At 44.8% G+C, this 17,401-nt stretch overlaps 1 protein-coding gene across 1 annotated transcript in view; it reads left to right on the top strand.

Annotated features, from left to right (window-relative positions):
- The window catches only part of dlst (dihydrolipoamide S-succinyltransferase), a 69,029-nt gene that overhangs the window by 20,979 nt on the left and 30,649 nt on the right, over positions 1-17,401 (top strand). The window contains exons 2-4 of the mRNA XM_070879575.1: positions 11,536-11,569; positions 16,120-16,168; positions 17,278-17,339. Coding sequence (XP_070735676.1) covers positions 11,536-11,569; positions 16,120-16,168; positions 17,278-17,339 — 145 coding nt within the window. The remainder of the gene's footprint in view (positions 1-11,535; positions 11,570-16,119; positions 16,169-17,277; positions 17,340-17,401) is intronic.

The raw sequence follows: 17,401 nt of genomic DNA, 5'->3' as shown, positions 1-17,401 counted from the left end.
GCATGTGAACTCACGAAGGGCACTGATGTTGGTGCGCCTGTCCTCCCAGGGAATTTGCAGGATCTTGTGGAGACATCGTTGGTGATATACCTCCAGCGATTTGAGGTTTCTTCTGTACATCGTCCATGCCTCAGAGCCATACAGGAGGGTGGGTATTACTACAGCCCTGTAGACCATGAGCTTGGTGGTAGATTTGAGGGCCTGGTCTTCGAACACACTTTTCCTCAGGCGGCCGAAGGCTGCACTGGCGCATTGGAGGCGGTGTTGAATCTCCGCATCAATGTCTGCGTTTGTTGATAAGAGACTTGCTAGTTATGGGAAATGGTCCACGTTGTCGAGGGCTGCGCCGTGGATCTTGATGACTGGGAGGCAGTGCTGTGTGGCGAAGACAGGCTGGTGGAGGATCTTTGTCTTACAGATGTTTAGCATAAGGCCCATGCTTTCATATGCCTCAGTAAATACATCAACTATATCCTGGTGGTCAGCCTCAGAATGTGCGCAGATGTAGTGTCGTCCGCGTACCGTAGCTCGATGACAGAGGTTGTAGTGATCTTGGACTTGGCCTGGAGGCGACGTAGGTTAAACAGCTTCTCACTGGTTCTGTAGTTTAGTTCCACTCCAGCAGGGAGCTTGTTGACTACGAGGTGGAGCATGATGGCGAGGAAGATTGAGAAGTGGGTTGGAGCGATGACGCAGCCCTGTTTGACCCCGGTCCAGACGTGGATTGTGTCTGTAATGGATCCGTTGGTAAGGATCATGGCCTGCATGTCATCGTGGAGCTAGGCGAAGGATGTTGACAAACTTCTGGGAGCATCCGAAATGGAGGAGGACGCTCCATAGACCCTCGCAGTTGAAAAAGGCCATTTATAAGGGCTGGCGCTGCTCCTTGCATTTTTCCTGCAGTTGTCACGCTGCAAAGATCATGTCCGTTGTGCCCTGTAGGGGTCGAAATCCGCATTGTGACTCCGGGAGGAGCTCCTCAGCCCCAGGGAGAAGACAGTTGAGGAGAACTCGAGCGACAACCTATAATGGGACACAATTTCCTTTCTTAGTAGATGACAACATGGCATTAAAAACATGTTGGCTATTTTGATGCCGACTAGCCAGTACAGTATGTGTATTGGGTATTTAGATGTTGCCCATTTTAATAATGTTGCATTCCTGACTTCGGTGATTTCCAGTACACTAATGAATATTTATTCAGTAGGTTATATATAACATTGAAAAAATATGCTCGTAGATTGAATTGTTACTGTTTCTGTACATTTCCCCAGTAGAATTGTGACCCTTATGGTTGTGGGGATGGGGGAGAGGAGATACTTAGTTCAGCAGACCATTGCTGTGGCACACTACGGCATGCTACTTGGAAATCAGTCAAATATGGCATTACTTGCTATGACGTTATATTCCTTTTCCGGGAATTGTTTTATACCACTGCAGCCGTTTAATGTTTGAAGATGCAGCTAGTTGCTATGTTACTCTTTCCTGCTATTTTCCTCAGGGCTCGGACAAGTATAAAATAATGAAAGGCAATAAAATAAACTTCAAAAATAATGAATTAGTAATTCAGAGGTTGATTTTTTCCAATGAATTATAAACTTACTATTTCGCTCTTCCCACCCCTTCCAAAAAATGAAAGCCATACAGCATTCTTTGTCTGACAGTTTCGGTTGAAGACTTGCTCCGAGTTCTCTTCCAGTGTTGGTCGTGAATTGGAGTCAGGGAGTTGTGTGGGAGTGACTCAGGAGGAGGGGGGATTAGCCCTCTGATTCTCTCTATCTCTAGCTCTATATGGAAGTGCCCATTTTCTGCTTGGTTCGACCTCCAGATGCCAAAACTGAGAACAGGAGGAATGTGCTATGTTTCGAGTTACGACTGAAGCTGCAAGTCCAGGGTTGTGAGATTGTTGGTATTTTGAATATTTGCTGTGTTAACCAACAGCAATAACAACTTGTTTTTATATAGTACCGTTTTAAAGATCTGTGCTTAATAGAGGGGAAAAGGAATGGACGCTGAGCTGCATTGGGAGAGTTAGGAGAGATGACTGAGTACTTAGTTGGAGAGATTAATTTTGAGAAGGCTTTTAAAAAGTGGAGAGAAGTAGTGAGAGTTCATGGAGGAAGTCGAAGGCTGTCACCAGTGGTGCAGCAGTGAGGAGGATGCACAGAAGGCTAGAGTTGGGTGTGAAGGAGGACATAAGACTGGAGGTGTTTGCAGAGATAGGGTGGGGTATGGGCAAGGAGTGATTTGAAGATGAGGAAGAGCATTTACAATTTATTACATTTGGGGGACAGTGTAGGTCAGTGAGGATGAGGCTAAGGGGAAAGTGTACTTTAGTGCCACACAGGATGCAGGCAGCAGAGTTTTGGATAAGTTGAAATTGAGTCTAGAAATGAGGAATGTGTAGATGTGGGTTTCAACAGTGGTGTGGGTGAGTAGAAGTGGAGGCAGTTAATGGTGCAGAGATGGAAGTATGGTGTTGGAAGTTCAGTTCTGATTGAACAGGGCATTGACATTTAACACAGCCTGAGTAATTAGCCAGGAAAAGGGATTGAGCATAGACTGAAAAATGATGGCATCTGTGTTCCTAAGGTTCAGTTGGAGGAAATTTTCAGAGGTCGCTCCCCTCTCACCAGACATATCAAAAGCCCAGCGGGAGATCGAGAGCCAGCGGCAGTTGGTGAGAGGGGAGCGACCTATCAAAAGCCCAGCGGGAGATCGAGAGCCAGCGGCAGTTGGTGAGAGGGGAGCGGCCTATAAAAGGCCCAGCGGGAGAGCGAGAGCCAGCGGCAGTTGGTGAGAGGGGAGCGGCCTATAAAAGCCCAGCGGGAGATCGAGAGCCAGCGGCAGTTGATGAGAGGGGAGCGGCCTATAAAAGGCCCAGCGGGAGAGCGAGAGCCAGCGGCAGTTGGTGAGAGGGGAGCGGCCTATAAAAGGCCCAGCGGGAGAGCGAGAGCCAGCGGCAGTTGGTGAGAGGGGAGCGGCCTATAAAAGGCCCAGCGGGAGATCGAGAGCCAGTGGCAGTTGATGAGAGGGGAGCGGCCTATAAAAGGCCAAGCGGGAGATCGAGAGCCAGCGGCAGTTGGTGAGAGGGGAGCGGCCTATAAAAGGCCCAGCGGGAGAGCGAGAGCCAGCGGCAGTTGGTGAGAGGGGAGCGGCCTATAAAAGGCCCAGCGGGAGAGCGAGAGCCAGCGGCAGTTGGTGAGAGGGGAGCGGCCTATAAAAGGCCCAGCGGGAGAGCGAGAGCCAGCGGCAGTTGGTGAGAGGCGGGAGCGGCCTATAAAAGGCCCAGCGGGAGAGCGAGAGCCAGCGGCAGTTGGTGAGAGGCGGGAGCGGCCTATAAAAGGCGACCGGTGCAGCTACAGCGGGAGAGAAAGCAAAATAGAAGTAGAAAGTAATCAAAAAGTGACGTCACAGCCAATGGGGTAAGTGATTGGCTGGTGATTGGTGAGTAGCTTTTCTTTTATTTTTTATATCAGTAAATGAACTGTAACATTGTTATTACCAATTTAAGGGTATCTAAGGTTAAGACATGGCAGGAGAGCTCGGTCACGTGATATGCTCCTCCTGTACCATAGAAACATAGAAAATAGGTGCAGGAGTAGGCCATTCGGCCCTTCTAGCCTGCACCGCCATTCAATGAGTTCATGGCTGAACATTCAACTTCAGTACGCCATTCCTGCTTTCTCGCCATACCCCTTGATCCCCCTAGTAGTAAGGACCTCATCTAACTCCCTTTTGAATATATTTAGTGAATTGGCCTTAACAACTTTCTGTGGTAGAGAATTCCACAGGTTCACCACTCTCTGGGTGAAGAAGTTCCTCCGCATCTCGGTCCTAAATGGCTTACCCCTTATCCTTAGACTGTGACCTCTGGTTCTGGACTTCCCCAACATTGGGAACATTCTTCCTGCATCTAACCTGTCTAACCCCGTCAGAATTTTAAATGTTTCTATGAGGTCCCCTCTCATTCTTCTGAACTCCAGTGAATACAAGACCAGTTGATCCAGTCTTTCTTGATAGGTCAGTCCCGCCATCCCGGGAATCAGTCTGGTGAACCTTCGCTGCACTCCCTCAATAGCAAGAATGTCCTTCCTCAGGTTAGGAGACCAAAACTGTACACAATACTCCAGGTGTGGCCTCACCAATGCCCTGTACAACTGTAGCAACACCTCCCTGCCCCTGTACTCAAATCCCCTTGCTATGAAGGCCAACATGCCATTTGCTTTCTTAACCGCCTGCATGCAGCCAACCTTCAATGACTGATGTACCATGACACCCAGGTCTCTTTGCACAATACTCCAGGTGTGGCCTCACCAATGCCCTGTACAACTGTAGCAACACCTCCCTGCCCCTGTACTCAAATCCCCTTGCTATTTGTCTAATCTGTCACCATTCAGATAATAGTCTGTCTCTCTGTTTTTACCACCAAAGTGGATAACCTCACATTTATCCACATTATACTTCATGTGGGAACTCGGGGACACTTCCGGTGTCCCTGGGCGTTACGTGTGTGGGAAGTGTATCCGCCTCCAGCTCCTGACGGTCCGCGTTGCGGAATTGGAGCTGAGGGTGGATTCACTCTGGAGCATCCACGATGCTGAGAATGACGTGAGTATCACGTGTAGTGAGTTGGTCTTACCGCAGGAGAAGGGTCCACAGCCAGATAGGGAACGGAAGACCAGCAGAAAGAGCAGTGCAAGAAAGATAGTGCAGGGGTCCCCTGTGGTCATCCCCCTGCAAAACCGATACACTGCTTTGAGTACTGTTGGGGGGGATGACTCATCAGGGGAGGGCAGCAGCAGCCGTAGGTGGCTCTGCTGCAAAGGAGGGCAGGAAAAAGATTGGGAGCGCGATAGTGATAGGGGATTCGATGGTGAGGGGAATAGATAGGCGTTTCTGCGGACGCAACCGAGACTCCAGGATGGTATGTTGCCTCCCTGGTGCAAGGGTCAAGGATGTCTCGGAGCGGGTGCAGGACATTCTGAAATGGGAGGGAGAACAGCCAGTTGTCGTGGTGCACATTGGTACCAACGACATAGGTAAAAAAAGGGATGAGCTCCAACGAAAAGAATTTAAGGAGCTAGGAGCTAAATTTAAAAAGTAGGACCTCAAAAGTAGTAATCTCGGGATTGCTACCAGTGCCACGTGCTAGTCAGAGTAGGAATCGCAGGATAGCGCAGATGAATACATGGCTTGAGCAGTGGTGCAGCAGGGAGGGATTCAAATTCTTGGGGCATTGGAACCGGTTCTGGGGGAGGTGGGACCAGTACAAACCGGACGGTCTGCACCTGGGCAGGACTGGAACCAATGTCCTAGGGGGAGTGTTTGCTAGTGCTGTTGGGGAGGAGTTAAACTAATATTGCAGGAGGATGGGAACCTATGCAGGGAGACAGAGGGAGACAAAAATGAGGCAAAAGCAAAAGACAGAAAGGAGATGCGGAAAAGTGGAGGGCAGAGAAACCCAAGGCAAAGAACAAAAAGGGCCACTGTACAGCAAAATTCTAAAAGGACAAAGGGTGTTAAAAAAGCAAGCCTGAAGGCTTTGTGTCTTAATGCAAGGAGTATCCGCAATAAGGTGGATGAATTAACTGTGCAAATAGATGTTAACAAATATGATGTGATTGGGATTACGGAGACGTGGCTCCAGGATGATCAGGGCTGGGAACTCAACATCCAGGGGTATTCAACATTCAGGAAGGATAGAATAAAAGGAAAAGGAGGTGGGGTAGCATTGCTGGTTAAAGAGGAGATTAATGCAATAGTTAGGAAAGACATTAGCTTGGATGATGTGGAATCTATATGGGTAGAGCTGCAGAACACCAAAGGGCAAAAATCGTTAGTGGGAGTTGTGTACAGACCTCCAAACAGTAGTAGTGATGTTGGGGAGGGCATCAAACAGGAAATTAGGAGTGCATGCAATAAAGGTGCAGCAGTTATAATGGGTGACTTTAATATGCACATAGATTGGGCTAGCCAAACTGGAAGCAATACGGTGGAGGAGGATTTCCTGGAGTGCATAAGGGATGGTTTTCTAGACCAATATGTCGAGGAACCAACTAGGGGGGAGGCCATCTTAGACTGGGTGTTGTGTAATGAGAGAGGATTAATTAGCAATCTCATTGTGCGAGGCCCCTTGGGGAAGAGTGACCATAATATGGTGGAATTCTGCATTAGGATGGAGAATGAAACAGTTAATTCAGAGACCATGGTCCAGAACTTAAAGAAGGGTAACTTTGAAGGTATGAGGCATGAATTGGCTAAGATAGATTGGCTAATGATACTTAAGGGGTTGACTGTGGATGGGCAATGGCAGACATTTAGAGACCGCATGGATGAATTACAACAATTGTACATTCCTGTCTGGCGTAAAAATAAAAAAGGGAAGGTGGCTCAACCGTGGCTATCTAGGGAAATCAGGGATATTATTAAAGCCAAGGAAATGGCATACAAATTGGCCAGAAATAGCAGTGAACCTGGGGACTGGGAGAAATTTAGAACTCAGCAGAGGAGGACAAAGGGTTTGATTAGGGCAGGGAAAATGGAGTACGAGAAGAAGCTTGCAGGGAACATTAAGGCGGATTGCAAAAGTTTCTATAGGTATGTAAAGAGAAAAAGGTTAGGAAAGACAAACGTAGGTCCCCTGCAGTCAGAATCAGGGGAAGTCATAACGGGGAACAAAGAAATGGCAGACCAATTGAACAAGTACTTTGGTTCAGGATTCACTAAGGAGGACACAAACAACCTTCCGGATATAAAAGGGGTCAGAGGGTCTAGTAAGGAGGAGGAACTGAGGGAAATCTTTATTAGTCGGGAAATTGATGGGATTGAAGGCCGATAAATCCCCAGGGCCTGATGGACTGCATCCCAGAGTACTTAAGGAGGTGACCTTGGAAATAGCGGATGCATTGACAGTCATTTTCCAACATTCCATTGACTCTGGATCAGTTCCTATCGAGTGGAGGGTAGCCAATGTAACCCCACTTTTTAAAAAAGGAGGGAGAGAGAAAGCAGGGAATTATAGACCGGTCAGCCTGACCTCAGTAGTGGGTAAAATGATGGAATCAATTATTAAGGATGTCATAGCAGCGCATTTGGAAAATGGTGACATGATAGGTCCAAGTCAGCATGGATTTGTGAAAGGGAGATCATGCTTGACAAATCTTCTGGAATTTTTTGAGGATGTTTCCAATAAAGTGGACAAAGGAGTACCAGTTGATGTGGTATATTTGGACTTTCAGAAGGCTTTCGACAAGGTCCCACACAGGAGATTAATGTGCAAAGTTAAAGCACATGGGATTGGGGGTAGTGTGCTGACGTGGATTGAGAACTGGTTGTCAGACAGAAAGCAAAGAGTAGGAGTAAATGGGTACTTTTCGGAATGGCAGGCAGTGACTAGTGGGGTACCGCAGGGTTCTGTGCTGGGGCCCCAACTGTTTACATTGTACATTAATGATTTAGACGAGGGGATTAAATGTAGTATCTCCAAATTTGCGGATGACACTAAGTTGGGTGGCAGTGTGAGCTGCGAGGAGAATGCTATGAGGCTGCAGAGTGACTTGGATAGGTTAGGTGAGTGGGCAAATGCATGGCAGATGAAGTATAATGTGGATAAATGTGAGGTTATCCACTTTGGTGGTAAAAACAGAGAGACAGACTATTATCTGAATGGTGACAGATTAGGAAAAGGGAAGGTGCAACGAGACCTGGGTGTCATGGTACATCAGTCATTGAAGGTTGGCATGCAGGTACAGCAGGCGGTTAAGAAAGCAAATGGCATGTTGGCCTTCATAGCGAGGGGATTTGAGTACAGGGGCAGGGAGGTGTTGCTACAGTTGTACAGGGCCTTGGTGAGGCCACACCTGGAGTATTGTGTACAGTTTTGGTCTCCTAACTTGAGGAAGGACATTCTTGCTATTGAGGGAGTGCAGCGAAGATTCACCAGACTGATTTCCGGGATGGTGGGACTGACCTATCAAGAAAGACTGGATCAACTGGGCTTGTATTCACTGGAGTTCAGAAGAGTGAGAGGGGACCTCATAGAAACGTTTAAAATTCTGACGGGTTTGGACAGGTTAGATGCAGGAAGAATGTTCCCAATGTTGGGGAAGTCCAGAACCAGGGGTCACAGTCTTAGGATAAGGGGTAAGCCATTTAGGACCGAGATAAGGAGAAACTTCTTCACCCGGAGAGTGGTGAACCTGTGGAATTCTCTACCACAGAAAGTAGTTGAGGCCAATTCACTAAATATATTCAAAAGGGAGTTAGATGAGGTCCTTACTACTCGGGGGATCAAGGGGTATGGCGTGAAAGCAGGAAGGGGGTACTGAAGTTTCATGTTCAGCCATGAACTCGTTGAATGGCGGTGCAGGCTAGAAGAGCTGAATGGCCTGCTCCTGCACCTATTTTCTATGTTTCTATGTCTACGATTTAATATCAGACAGGCAATCTGACCATGTAGAAGTGGTTGTGCGGTTGAGGTAATCAGCATACATAAAGAAGCCGAGCCATGCCCGTGAGTGCTGTCGCTGGGGGTTGCTTTGTAGGTGAGGAAGGAGAAGGGGCCAAAGATAGGCCTTTGAGGAACTCTGGAGGATCCCCAAAGATCTATCTGCTTTGTGGGAGCGCAGAGAATAGTCACTGCTGGTGATGTGCTGGCTGTGCTGAGACACAAAATCGCAAGGAATAGGACAGTGGAGGAGGATGGTATGGTCGACAATATTTAATGCTCTGAAAGGCCAAGAAGAACATGAAGGAATCATTCACTAGGGTCTCTGTCTCAAAGGATGTCACTTTTTAATTTTTGACCACTATAGTCTTGATTTCCTTTTTTTAATATAGATTTTTCTTTGTTAGAGACTTTTCAGAAGACTATTATAATGCATCCGATGACCCGATAATCTCAAAAGATTAGTCTCTCAGTTTTAAATTTGGTTTTTATGATTAGTATTTTTCTTTCAATCTTGCATCTGTGTGCATGTCCTGTCTATAAAACCTTACTTCCTGTTGTGCATTTTTGTCAAATTTCTCTCTAAATTAATGTGTCCACATTTTCATGGAAACTGCTTTTGTACACTACTTGCATTGTAATGACACCTTCCCATTAGGGGTAGCATAGTGGCACATCATTTTTGCGTCCCCTAACTCCTCATCCTCTGATGAAGATAAACTCCTATGATCCAACCAACTCCGCTTCAGAGCTGACCAAATTCCAATAAGCTTTCTTATTTATAGTTTAAAAAAAAAATCAAAGTATTATATAAAACTAAAATGTATGACTTTATGATGGGGACTGAATTATGTCTGTGTATCCTGGTCCAGTTATTACCTTCCCTTTAACCCGGCTTCACCTGAAGACTGCATTTGGTCCTGATTCACCATGTGCAATGCCACGGGTGATTGACTGGTACACATAATTGATTTGCGTATAAGGAGCAAGGTAATTATCAGTTGGCTGACTATCAAAATAAGGGGCATGGCAAACCGAGAAAGGACGCATGAGACTGTAGAGGACATTCATAGTTTAGGGCATTGATAGTGGGTAGATGTATGGCAAATGCAGTTTAATGTAGATAAATGTTCTGGATATTGAATACAAAAGCAAGGAAATGATGACTCTACATGCTATTGGCAAGGGCACAGTTGGAATATTGTGTGCAATTTTGGGGGCCCTATTGTAGAGAGGATATTGGAGTCAGGAAAATGAGGTTTCATCGCTTGGATAATACCAAGGAGGGTGTTGTTATGAGAGACTTTATAGTAAAAAAAAAGGTTTGTATTCCGAGAAGTTCATGGGAGAATGAATAGAAGTGTTAAAAATTACAAAAGGGATTGAGCAGGTAACTGCAAAAGATGATTTCCACTGGTCAATGAATTGGTAACAAGGGCATAAGTTCAAGATTAGTGATACAATCATAAAGGAAGAGATTAGAAAAAATATAAAGACTTGTATTTATATAGCACCTTTCTTGACCTCAGGATGTCCCAACACACTTTACAGCTAATGAAGTACTTTTGAAATGTAGTCATGGTTATAGAACATAGAAATATAGAAAATAGATGCAGGAGTAGGCCATTCGGCCCTTCGAGCCTGCACCACCATTCAATAAGATCATGGCTGATCATTCACCTCAGTACCCCTTTCCTGCTTTCTCTCCATATCCCTTGATCCCTTTAGCCGTAAGGGCCATATCTAACTCCCTCTTGAATATATCCAATGAACTGGCATCAACAACTCCCTGCGGTAAGGAATTCCACAGGTTAACAACTCTGAGTGAAGAAGTTTCTCCTCATCTCAGTCCTAAATGGCTTACTCCTTATCCTTAGACTGTGTCCCCTGGTTCTGGACTTCCCCAACATCGGGAACATTCTTCCAGCATCTAACCTGTCCAGTCCCGTCAGAATTTTATGTTTCTATGAGATCCCCTCTCATCCTTTTAAACTCCAGTAAATACAGGCCCAGTTGATCCAGTCTCTCCTCATATGTCAGTCCTGCCATCCCGGGAATCATCTGGCGAACCGTCGCTGCACTCCCTCAATAGCAAGAACGTCCTTCCTCAGATTAGGAGACCAAAACTGAACACAATATTCTAGGTGAGGCCTCACCAAGGCCCTGTACAACTGCAGTAAGACCTCCCTGCTCCTATACTCAAATCCCCTAGCTATGAAGGGCAACATACCATTTGCCGCCTTCACCACCTGCTGTACCTGCATGCCAACTTTCAATGATTGATGTACCATGACACCCAGGTCTCGTTGCACATCCCCTTTTCCTAATCTGCCGCCATTCAGATAATATTCTGCCTTCGTGTTTTTGCCACTAACGTGGATAACCTCACATTTATCCATATAACGTAGGACATTTATTGTAGTGTAAAAGCGTACTAGGCGTGTGATGAATTACCACAAGCGGCTATTGAAGCCGAATCAACCATGACTTTAAGATTAAAATAGATGAACAATTGAAGAAAGATATTAAAGGGTATTAGAAATGTTGGGAAATGAGATTAGAGTAGGTAACTCTGGAGGTAGCATAGTTTGACTGACTTATTTTCTGTACTGAAATTTGTTTGATTCTTTAATTGCACCCATTTCAAATGGACAGGTCAATGGGAAATGGACAAGCTGGAGGAAGAAATACAACAATATTACTTGCAAAATGATAAGGTGTTTACAAAACTGGAAAGTAACTTATCTATAATCGGTTGGAAATTTCAAGAGCTAGTTAACTGTGGCACATCTCTGGTCTGGCAGTAACTTAGCTGTTGTATGCAAAGATAATCAATCTGGCTATGTTGTACAGATTGCACTTTGTATAGACACAATTCAGAAAATGTCTGATTCATGAACATGATGCACAGAAGATTAATAAAAATTGCAAAATCTCAGCCTTGTATATCGCAAGATGTAATTAGGAGTAATTAGTATGATTCATTGGCGTTTAATTATTAGTTTAGTGATTATGGATTGCCAGTTATGAAAAGGTTTTGTTCTGAGAATAAAACGTTTACGCTCTCCATTCCTCCCTCTCCACAGGGTAATGGCTCACAAGGACACCGAGGACTCTCCGGTGAGTTTATGGTCCTGAGTGGAAATGTTCGTGTGCACTTTAATTACAAGTGCAACATCCTGAATCCGGAACTCCGAAAACCGGAATTATCCAAAAACAGGACATTTTGCGCATTGCTAATGGAGTCGTCCGGAATCCGGAATTATTGTTCAAAAACCAGGCATTTTGAGGCAAAATCCGGCCCGGATTCGGTCAAGGATTCCAGATTTTAGACAAGAAAATCAAGTCTGAAATTCGAAATCCTTGACCGAATCCGTGCCAGATTTCGGGTTTTGCTGGATTTCGGACCTCGCCGCTCAAAACCCGGCATGGGTTTGGTCAAGGATTACGGATTTCAGATTATTGATTTTCTTGTCTGAAATCCGGAAAATCCCAAAAACTGGAACGGACTCGGTCCCAAGGATTCATAGAAACATAGAAAATAGGTGCAGGAGTAGGCCATTTGGCCCTTCTAGCCTGCACCGTCATTCAATGAGTTCATGGCTGAACATGTAACTTCAGTACCCCATTCCTGCTTTCTTGCCATACACCTTGATCTCCCTAGTAGTAAGGACTACATCTAACTCCTTTTTGAATATATTTAGTGAATTGGCCTCAACAACTTTCTGTGGTAGAGAATTCCACAGGTTCACCACTCTGGGTGAAGAAGTTTCTCCTCATCTCGGTCCTAAATGGCTTACCCCTTATCCTTAGACTGTGACCCCTGGTTCTGGACCTCCCCAACACTGAACATTCTTCCTGCATCTAACCTGTCCAAACCCATCAGAATTTTAAACGTTTCTATAAGGTCCCCTCTCATTCTTCTGAACTCCAGTGAATACAAGCCCAGTTAATAAATAAAGATTCCATATTTCGGATGTTGTACCTGTAGTTGGTATTCCCTATAACTTGCACTGATTCTTCAACTATAAAGTTTTTTTTGACTGTGGTCCTGTTTTTCTGGTTCCTGCTGTACTTGCTGGAGTATCCACTGGAGTATAAACTTTCAAGGTAGAAAGATTTAAAACAAAAAATAAATATTTTTGTACTTCTGGAAAAGTTGTGAATTAAAAGGGAAAGAAAGTGCAGGGGATACTTTGTATTTACAGTACTCAGCCCGTTGTGAAGATTCAGAGCAGCCAACCGGCAGTATGTTTTCACAGGTCTGGGTGGTTTCATTTAGCTTTTAGGCTGGCTCAGAGTTACATTCTTCACTGCATTCAATGGCGGCCATCTGAGATGCTAACCATCAATGTCACTGAATGGCCTAGTGGAGCCGATCAGAAAATCTAGACTTCTTTCTCAGAAGCAAAACTGTTTTCAAAAAGCACAAAGTAGCCAAGGAGTTTTATTGACAACAAGAGCTAGACACTGAATATGAATTCTTTGTGAGAAGAGTTAGAAATATCGGCTCATCTGCATAGTTCCCACAGGTCAGAAAGCTGGGAAATAGATGGGCGAGGTTCAAACTGAAGTAGGTGGAGGTTCTGATATTGCCCACCTTTTGGTGAAACATGGCAGAAATTAGATGCGGCCTGGTAGGCTAAGCTGTTGGGTTTGGTAGCTTTTACTCATTACTTCATTGCCGGGGAAGAGGCAACATGAATCTTTGAGTGTAGTAGTGTTGAACATCTTTGACATTCAGTCTTTTTCCTATTTGCACTTGCTGTAACTGGTTCTGAGATGTTATGTTTCACAATGTGATTAAAGTGATGATGTTGAAATATTCTGTTAACTCTTTTACGTATGGAATTCCTCTCCATGTTTCAGAATAAATGTATGATTTGTCATGCAGTATTTATTTAAAACTGAACATATTTGCATTCCCAGCACTGACTATTGGGCAACATAATGCATTGCAGCTCCAACTTACTTTGGTACTGAGAAGATCCACAGGGAGCTTCACCTGTGCTGCACACTCAAAACTACCTGGGGGTTATCTTCAGAATGGCAGTGACGAGAGGCCATGAGATTGGGTCACTTGCCCATTTTGGCATCTGGTGCATAGGAACATAACATAAGAAATAGGAGCAGGAGTAGGCAATTTGGCCCCTCGAGCCTGCTCCGCCATTCAATAAGATCATTACTGATCTGATCCTGGCCTCAACTCCACTTCCCCATCCGCTCCCCATAACCCTTGACTCCCTTATCGTTCAAAAACTTGTCTATCTCCACCGTAAATATATTCAGCCTCCACAGCTCTCTGGGGAAGAGAATTCCAAAGATTCATGACCTCTGAGAAGAAATTCCTCATTTCCATTTTAAATGAGTGACCCCTTGTTCTGACAGTATGCCCCCCCGAGTTCTAGATTTCCCCCAGGAGGGGAAACATCCTTTCTGCATCTACCCTGTGAAGCCCCCTCAGAATCTTATACCCCTCATTCTTCTGAACTCCAATGAGTATAGGCTCAACCTTTCTTCTTTCTTCATATGACAACCTCTTCATCTCCGGAATCAACCTAGTGAACCTTCTCTGAACTGCCTCCAATGCAAGTATATCCTTCCTTAAATAAGGAGACCAAAACTGTACGCAGTACTCCAGGTGTGGTCTCACCAATGCCCTGTACAGTTGTAGCAGGGCTTCCCTAATTTTATGCTCCATCCCCTTTGCAATAAAGGCCAATATTCCATTTGACTTCCTAATTACTTGCTGTACCTGCACGCTAACTTTGTGTTTCATTTGCAAGGACCCCCCGATCCCTCTGTACCGCAGCACTTTGTAATCTCTCCCCATTCAAATAATTTGCTTTTTAATTTTTCCTACCAAAGTGGATAACCTCTCATTTTCCCACATTATACTCCATCTGTCAAATGTTTGCCTATCTATATCCTTTTGTAGATTATCTGCATCCACCTCACAACTTGCTTTCCCACCTATCTTTGTATCATCAGCAAATTTGGCTACATTACACTCAGTCCATTCGTCCAAGTCATTAATATAAATTATAAATAGTTGAAGCCCCAGCACCGATCCCTGTGGCACCCTACTAGTTACCCAGTTTGCCAATCTGAAAATGACCCATTTATCCCAACTCTGTTTTCTGTTAGTTAGCCGATCCTCTTTCCATGCTAATATATTACCCCCAACCCCTGAGATCTTATCTTGTGCAGTAACCTTTTATATGGCACCTTATTGAATGCTTTCTGTAAAACCAAATACAACATCTACTGGTTCCCCTTTATCCACCCTGCTCGTTACATCCTCAAAGAACTCCAGCAAATTTGTCAAACATGATTTCCCTTTCACAAAACCATGCTTGAGACTGCTTGACTGCATTATGATTTTCTAAATGTCTTGCTACTACTTCCTTAATGAACTCCAGCATTTTCCCAATGACAGATGGTAGGCTAACTGGTCTATAGTTTCCTGTTTTCTGTTTCCCTCCTTTCTTAAATAGGGGCGTTACATTTGCAGTTTTCCAGTCCGCTGGGGCCTCTCCCGAACCCAGGGAATTTTGATGGATTACTCTCTCTGCAGCCACCTCTTTTAAGACCCTAGGATGCACGCCATCAGGTCCAGGGGACTTGTCCACCTTCAGTTCCATTAGTTTGCCTAGTACTTTTTCTCTAGTGATAGTGATTGTTTTAAGTCCCCCCCCCCCCTCCCCAAATAGCCCCATGATTATCAATTATTGTGAAGACCGATACAAAATATTTGTTCAAAGTCTCCGCCATTTACCTCTTTCCCATCATTAATTCCCCAGTCTCATCCTCTAAGGGACCAACGTTTACTTTAGCTACTTGCTTCCTTTTTATATACCCATTGAATAGAATCCATGGTGATTCTGAAACTTTCCCACTTTCACTATGATTAAATCAAGCTTGTACACTGTTCTGATCTTGGCTAGTATGTAAAGACTTGACTGCATCTTGGAAACTACACTGTAATTTTTATCTGCAACTTCCAAAATTAAAGTATTGTCTTCATGTAATGACTTTGTAGAGATGTTTTCACTTGTGGGGAGTCCAAAACCAGGGGCCATAAATATAAGATAATCACTAATAAATCCAATAAGGAATTCAGGAGAAGCATCTTTACCCAGAGAGTGGTTAGAATGTGGAACTTGCTACCACAGGAGTAATTGAGGCGAATAGCATAAGATGCCTTTTAAGGGAAAGCTAGATAAGTACGAGAGGGAGAAAATAATGGAAGGATATGCAGATAGGGTTAGATGTAGGAGGCAGCTCAGGTGGAACATAAACAACGGCAGACTATTTGTGGCCAGCGGCCTGTTTCTGTGTTGCAAATTCTATGAAGATGTGGTAAGATTTTAGCAGCATTAGCCTTATTTATTTTCTGATTCCATGCATTATCAGGAGTTCCGATTAGCAGATAGTGTTCATGTTTCTATGTAAAACACATCTGGTATCAAGTTGGAAAATGTACATGGAGTTCCACATTCTTCCAAAAAGGAGCACTTGAAAGCACTTTACAAATGCTGCCTGAATGTTCAAATTTATGAAATGACTAGCTTGAATATTCTTTTAACAGTGTCTCCTCCATTGTGTTTTGTTTTACTGCATACTACATGTGAAACCTGATTGGCAGTAATCATGTATGTCTCTTCTAGGTCTTTTGGTGTGCCGTCGATCTATCTATGATAACAACAGGCAGCTTCCGTAAGTACTGAGAATTAGGTGATAAATTGAAAATATATGCAGTAGATTCCAGTTCCTCAATGATTTTATGTCCAGAGATATAAGTAGCCTGAGGAATGGGAGCACTGAGTCACAAAGCCTTTATTAGAACTGTAAATGTGTTTATATAAAAACATCAAAACAAAGTGAATCATGAGCTTTGCGGTAGAACAATGTAAGTAGAAGTTAGCGTCCAAATTCCGGAATGATCTGGACTCCGGACCGATTGGTGGCAGGGTTGCCCGGAATCCGTAAAATGTTCCGGAATCCGGACCCCCCTCACCTGCCAACCTCGAGGTCCAGCCGTTGCCCGACCTCGGGCCTTGCCGCTGCCCGACCTCGGGCCTCGCTTCACCGCCCCTCGTCTCGCCGCTGCCCGACCTCTGGCCTCGCCACTGCCCTTGCCTCGAGGTCTCGTCGCCGGCCCGCCCGAACACCACCACCTGCGATGGGCCGCCCGACCAACTCCTCCTCGACAGAGCCCCGCCCGAGCACTTCCACATCGGCGGGGCGACCTCATCGCCCGGCGAGCCCCAACCCCCCCCTCTGACGTTCCGAAATCCAGAAATACCTGAACCTGGGCTCGGGTGTTTCCGGATTCGTGACGTTAGAAAGACGTTTCAAAATCCGGCAAAGTGAAAAATCCGGAATGGCCTTGGTCCCAAGGGTTCCGGATTCGGGGCGCTAGATCTGTAACTATCCAAGGGGTTGTTTGTTTATGTAAGTACATGCACATATTTATGTAACTGGTATGTGAGGAAGAACAAATGTATTTTTATACAGCAGCTGGTAAGTAAAACACTATTTTCTTGGAATCAAAACAAAGCTGATTATCTGAGCAGATCTCTCTCAAACCTCTTTCCTGATCCTTTCATTGACCATGCGTATTCGTCTCCAACATAACCTGAGATACCCTGCAAGCAGCATTGACGCAGGACTGCTGGTAGAAATAAGAGTTGGGAGTACTTCAGAGGATTGTAAAGCAATTTGGGTTTCAGTAAGCTGTAGTTGTGGGTGAGGCTTGAGTTGATTGTAAAATGATCTGTACCCTTTGTCTATTATGTACGTTTCTAATTATGATTTATTTGTAGAGAAAATGTCTCCAAATTCAGCATCTTCCACATCCGACACTTTAGGACGTCAGCGGTCTTTAGTAAGTATTGAATCATTTTATGTGAAGTGCTACTGTGATTGAATATGCAAGACACCATCTGT

Source organism: Pristiophorus japonicus, chromosome 4 (assembly GCF_044704955.1).
Source record: "Pristiophorus japonicus isolate sPriJap1 chromosome 4, sPriJap1.hap1, whole genome shotgun sequence".
In the NCBI taxonomy this organism is placed as follows: Eukaryota; Metazoa; Chordata; class Chondrichthyes; family Pristiophoridae; genus Pristiophorus; species Pristiophorus japonicus.
The sequence above is the reverse complement of the archived record's forward strand: the minus strand, read 5'-3'. Positions and strand labels throughout refer to the sequence as shown.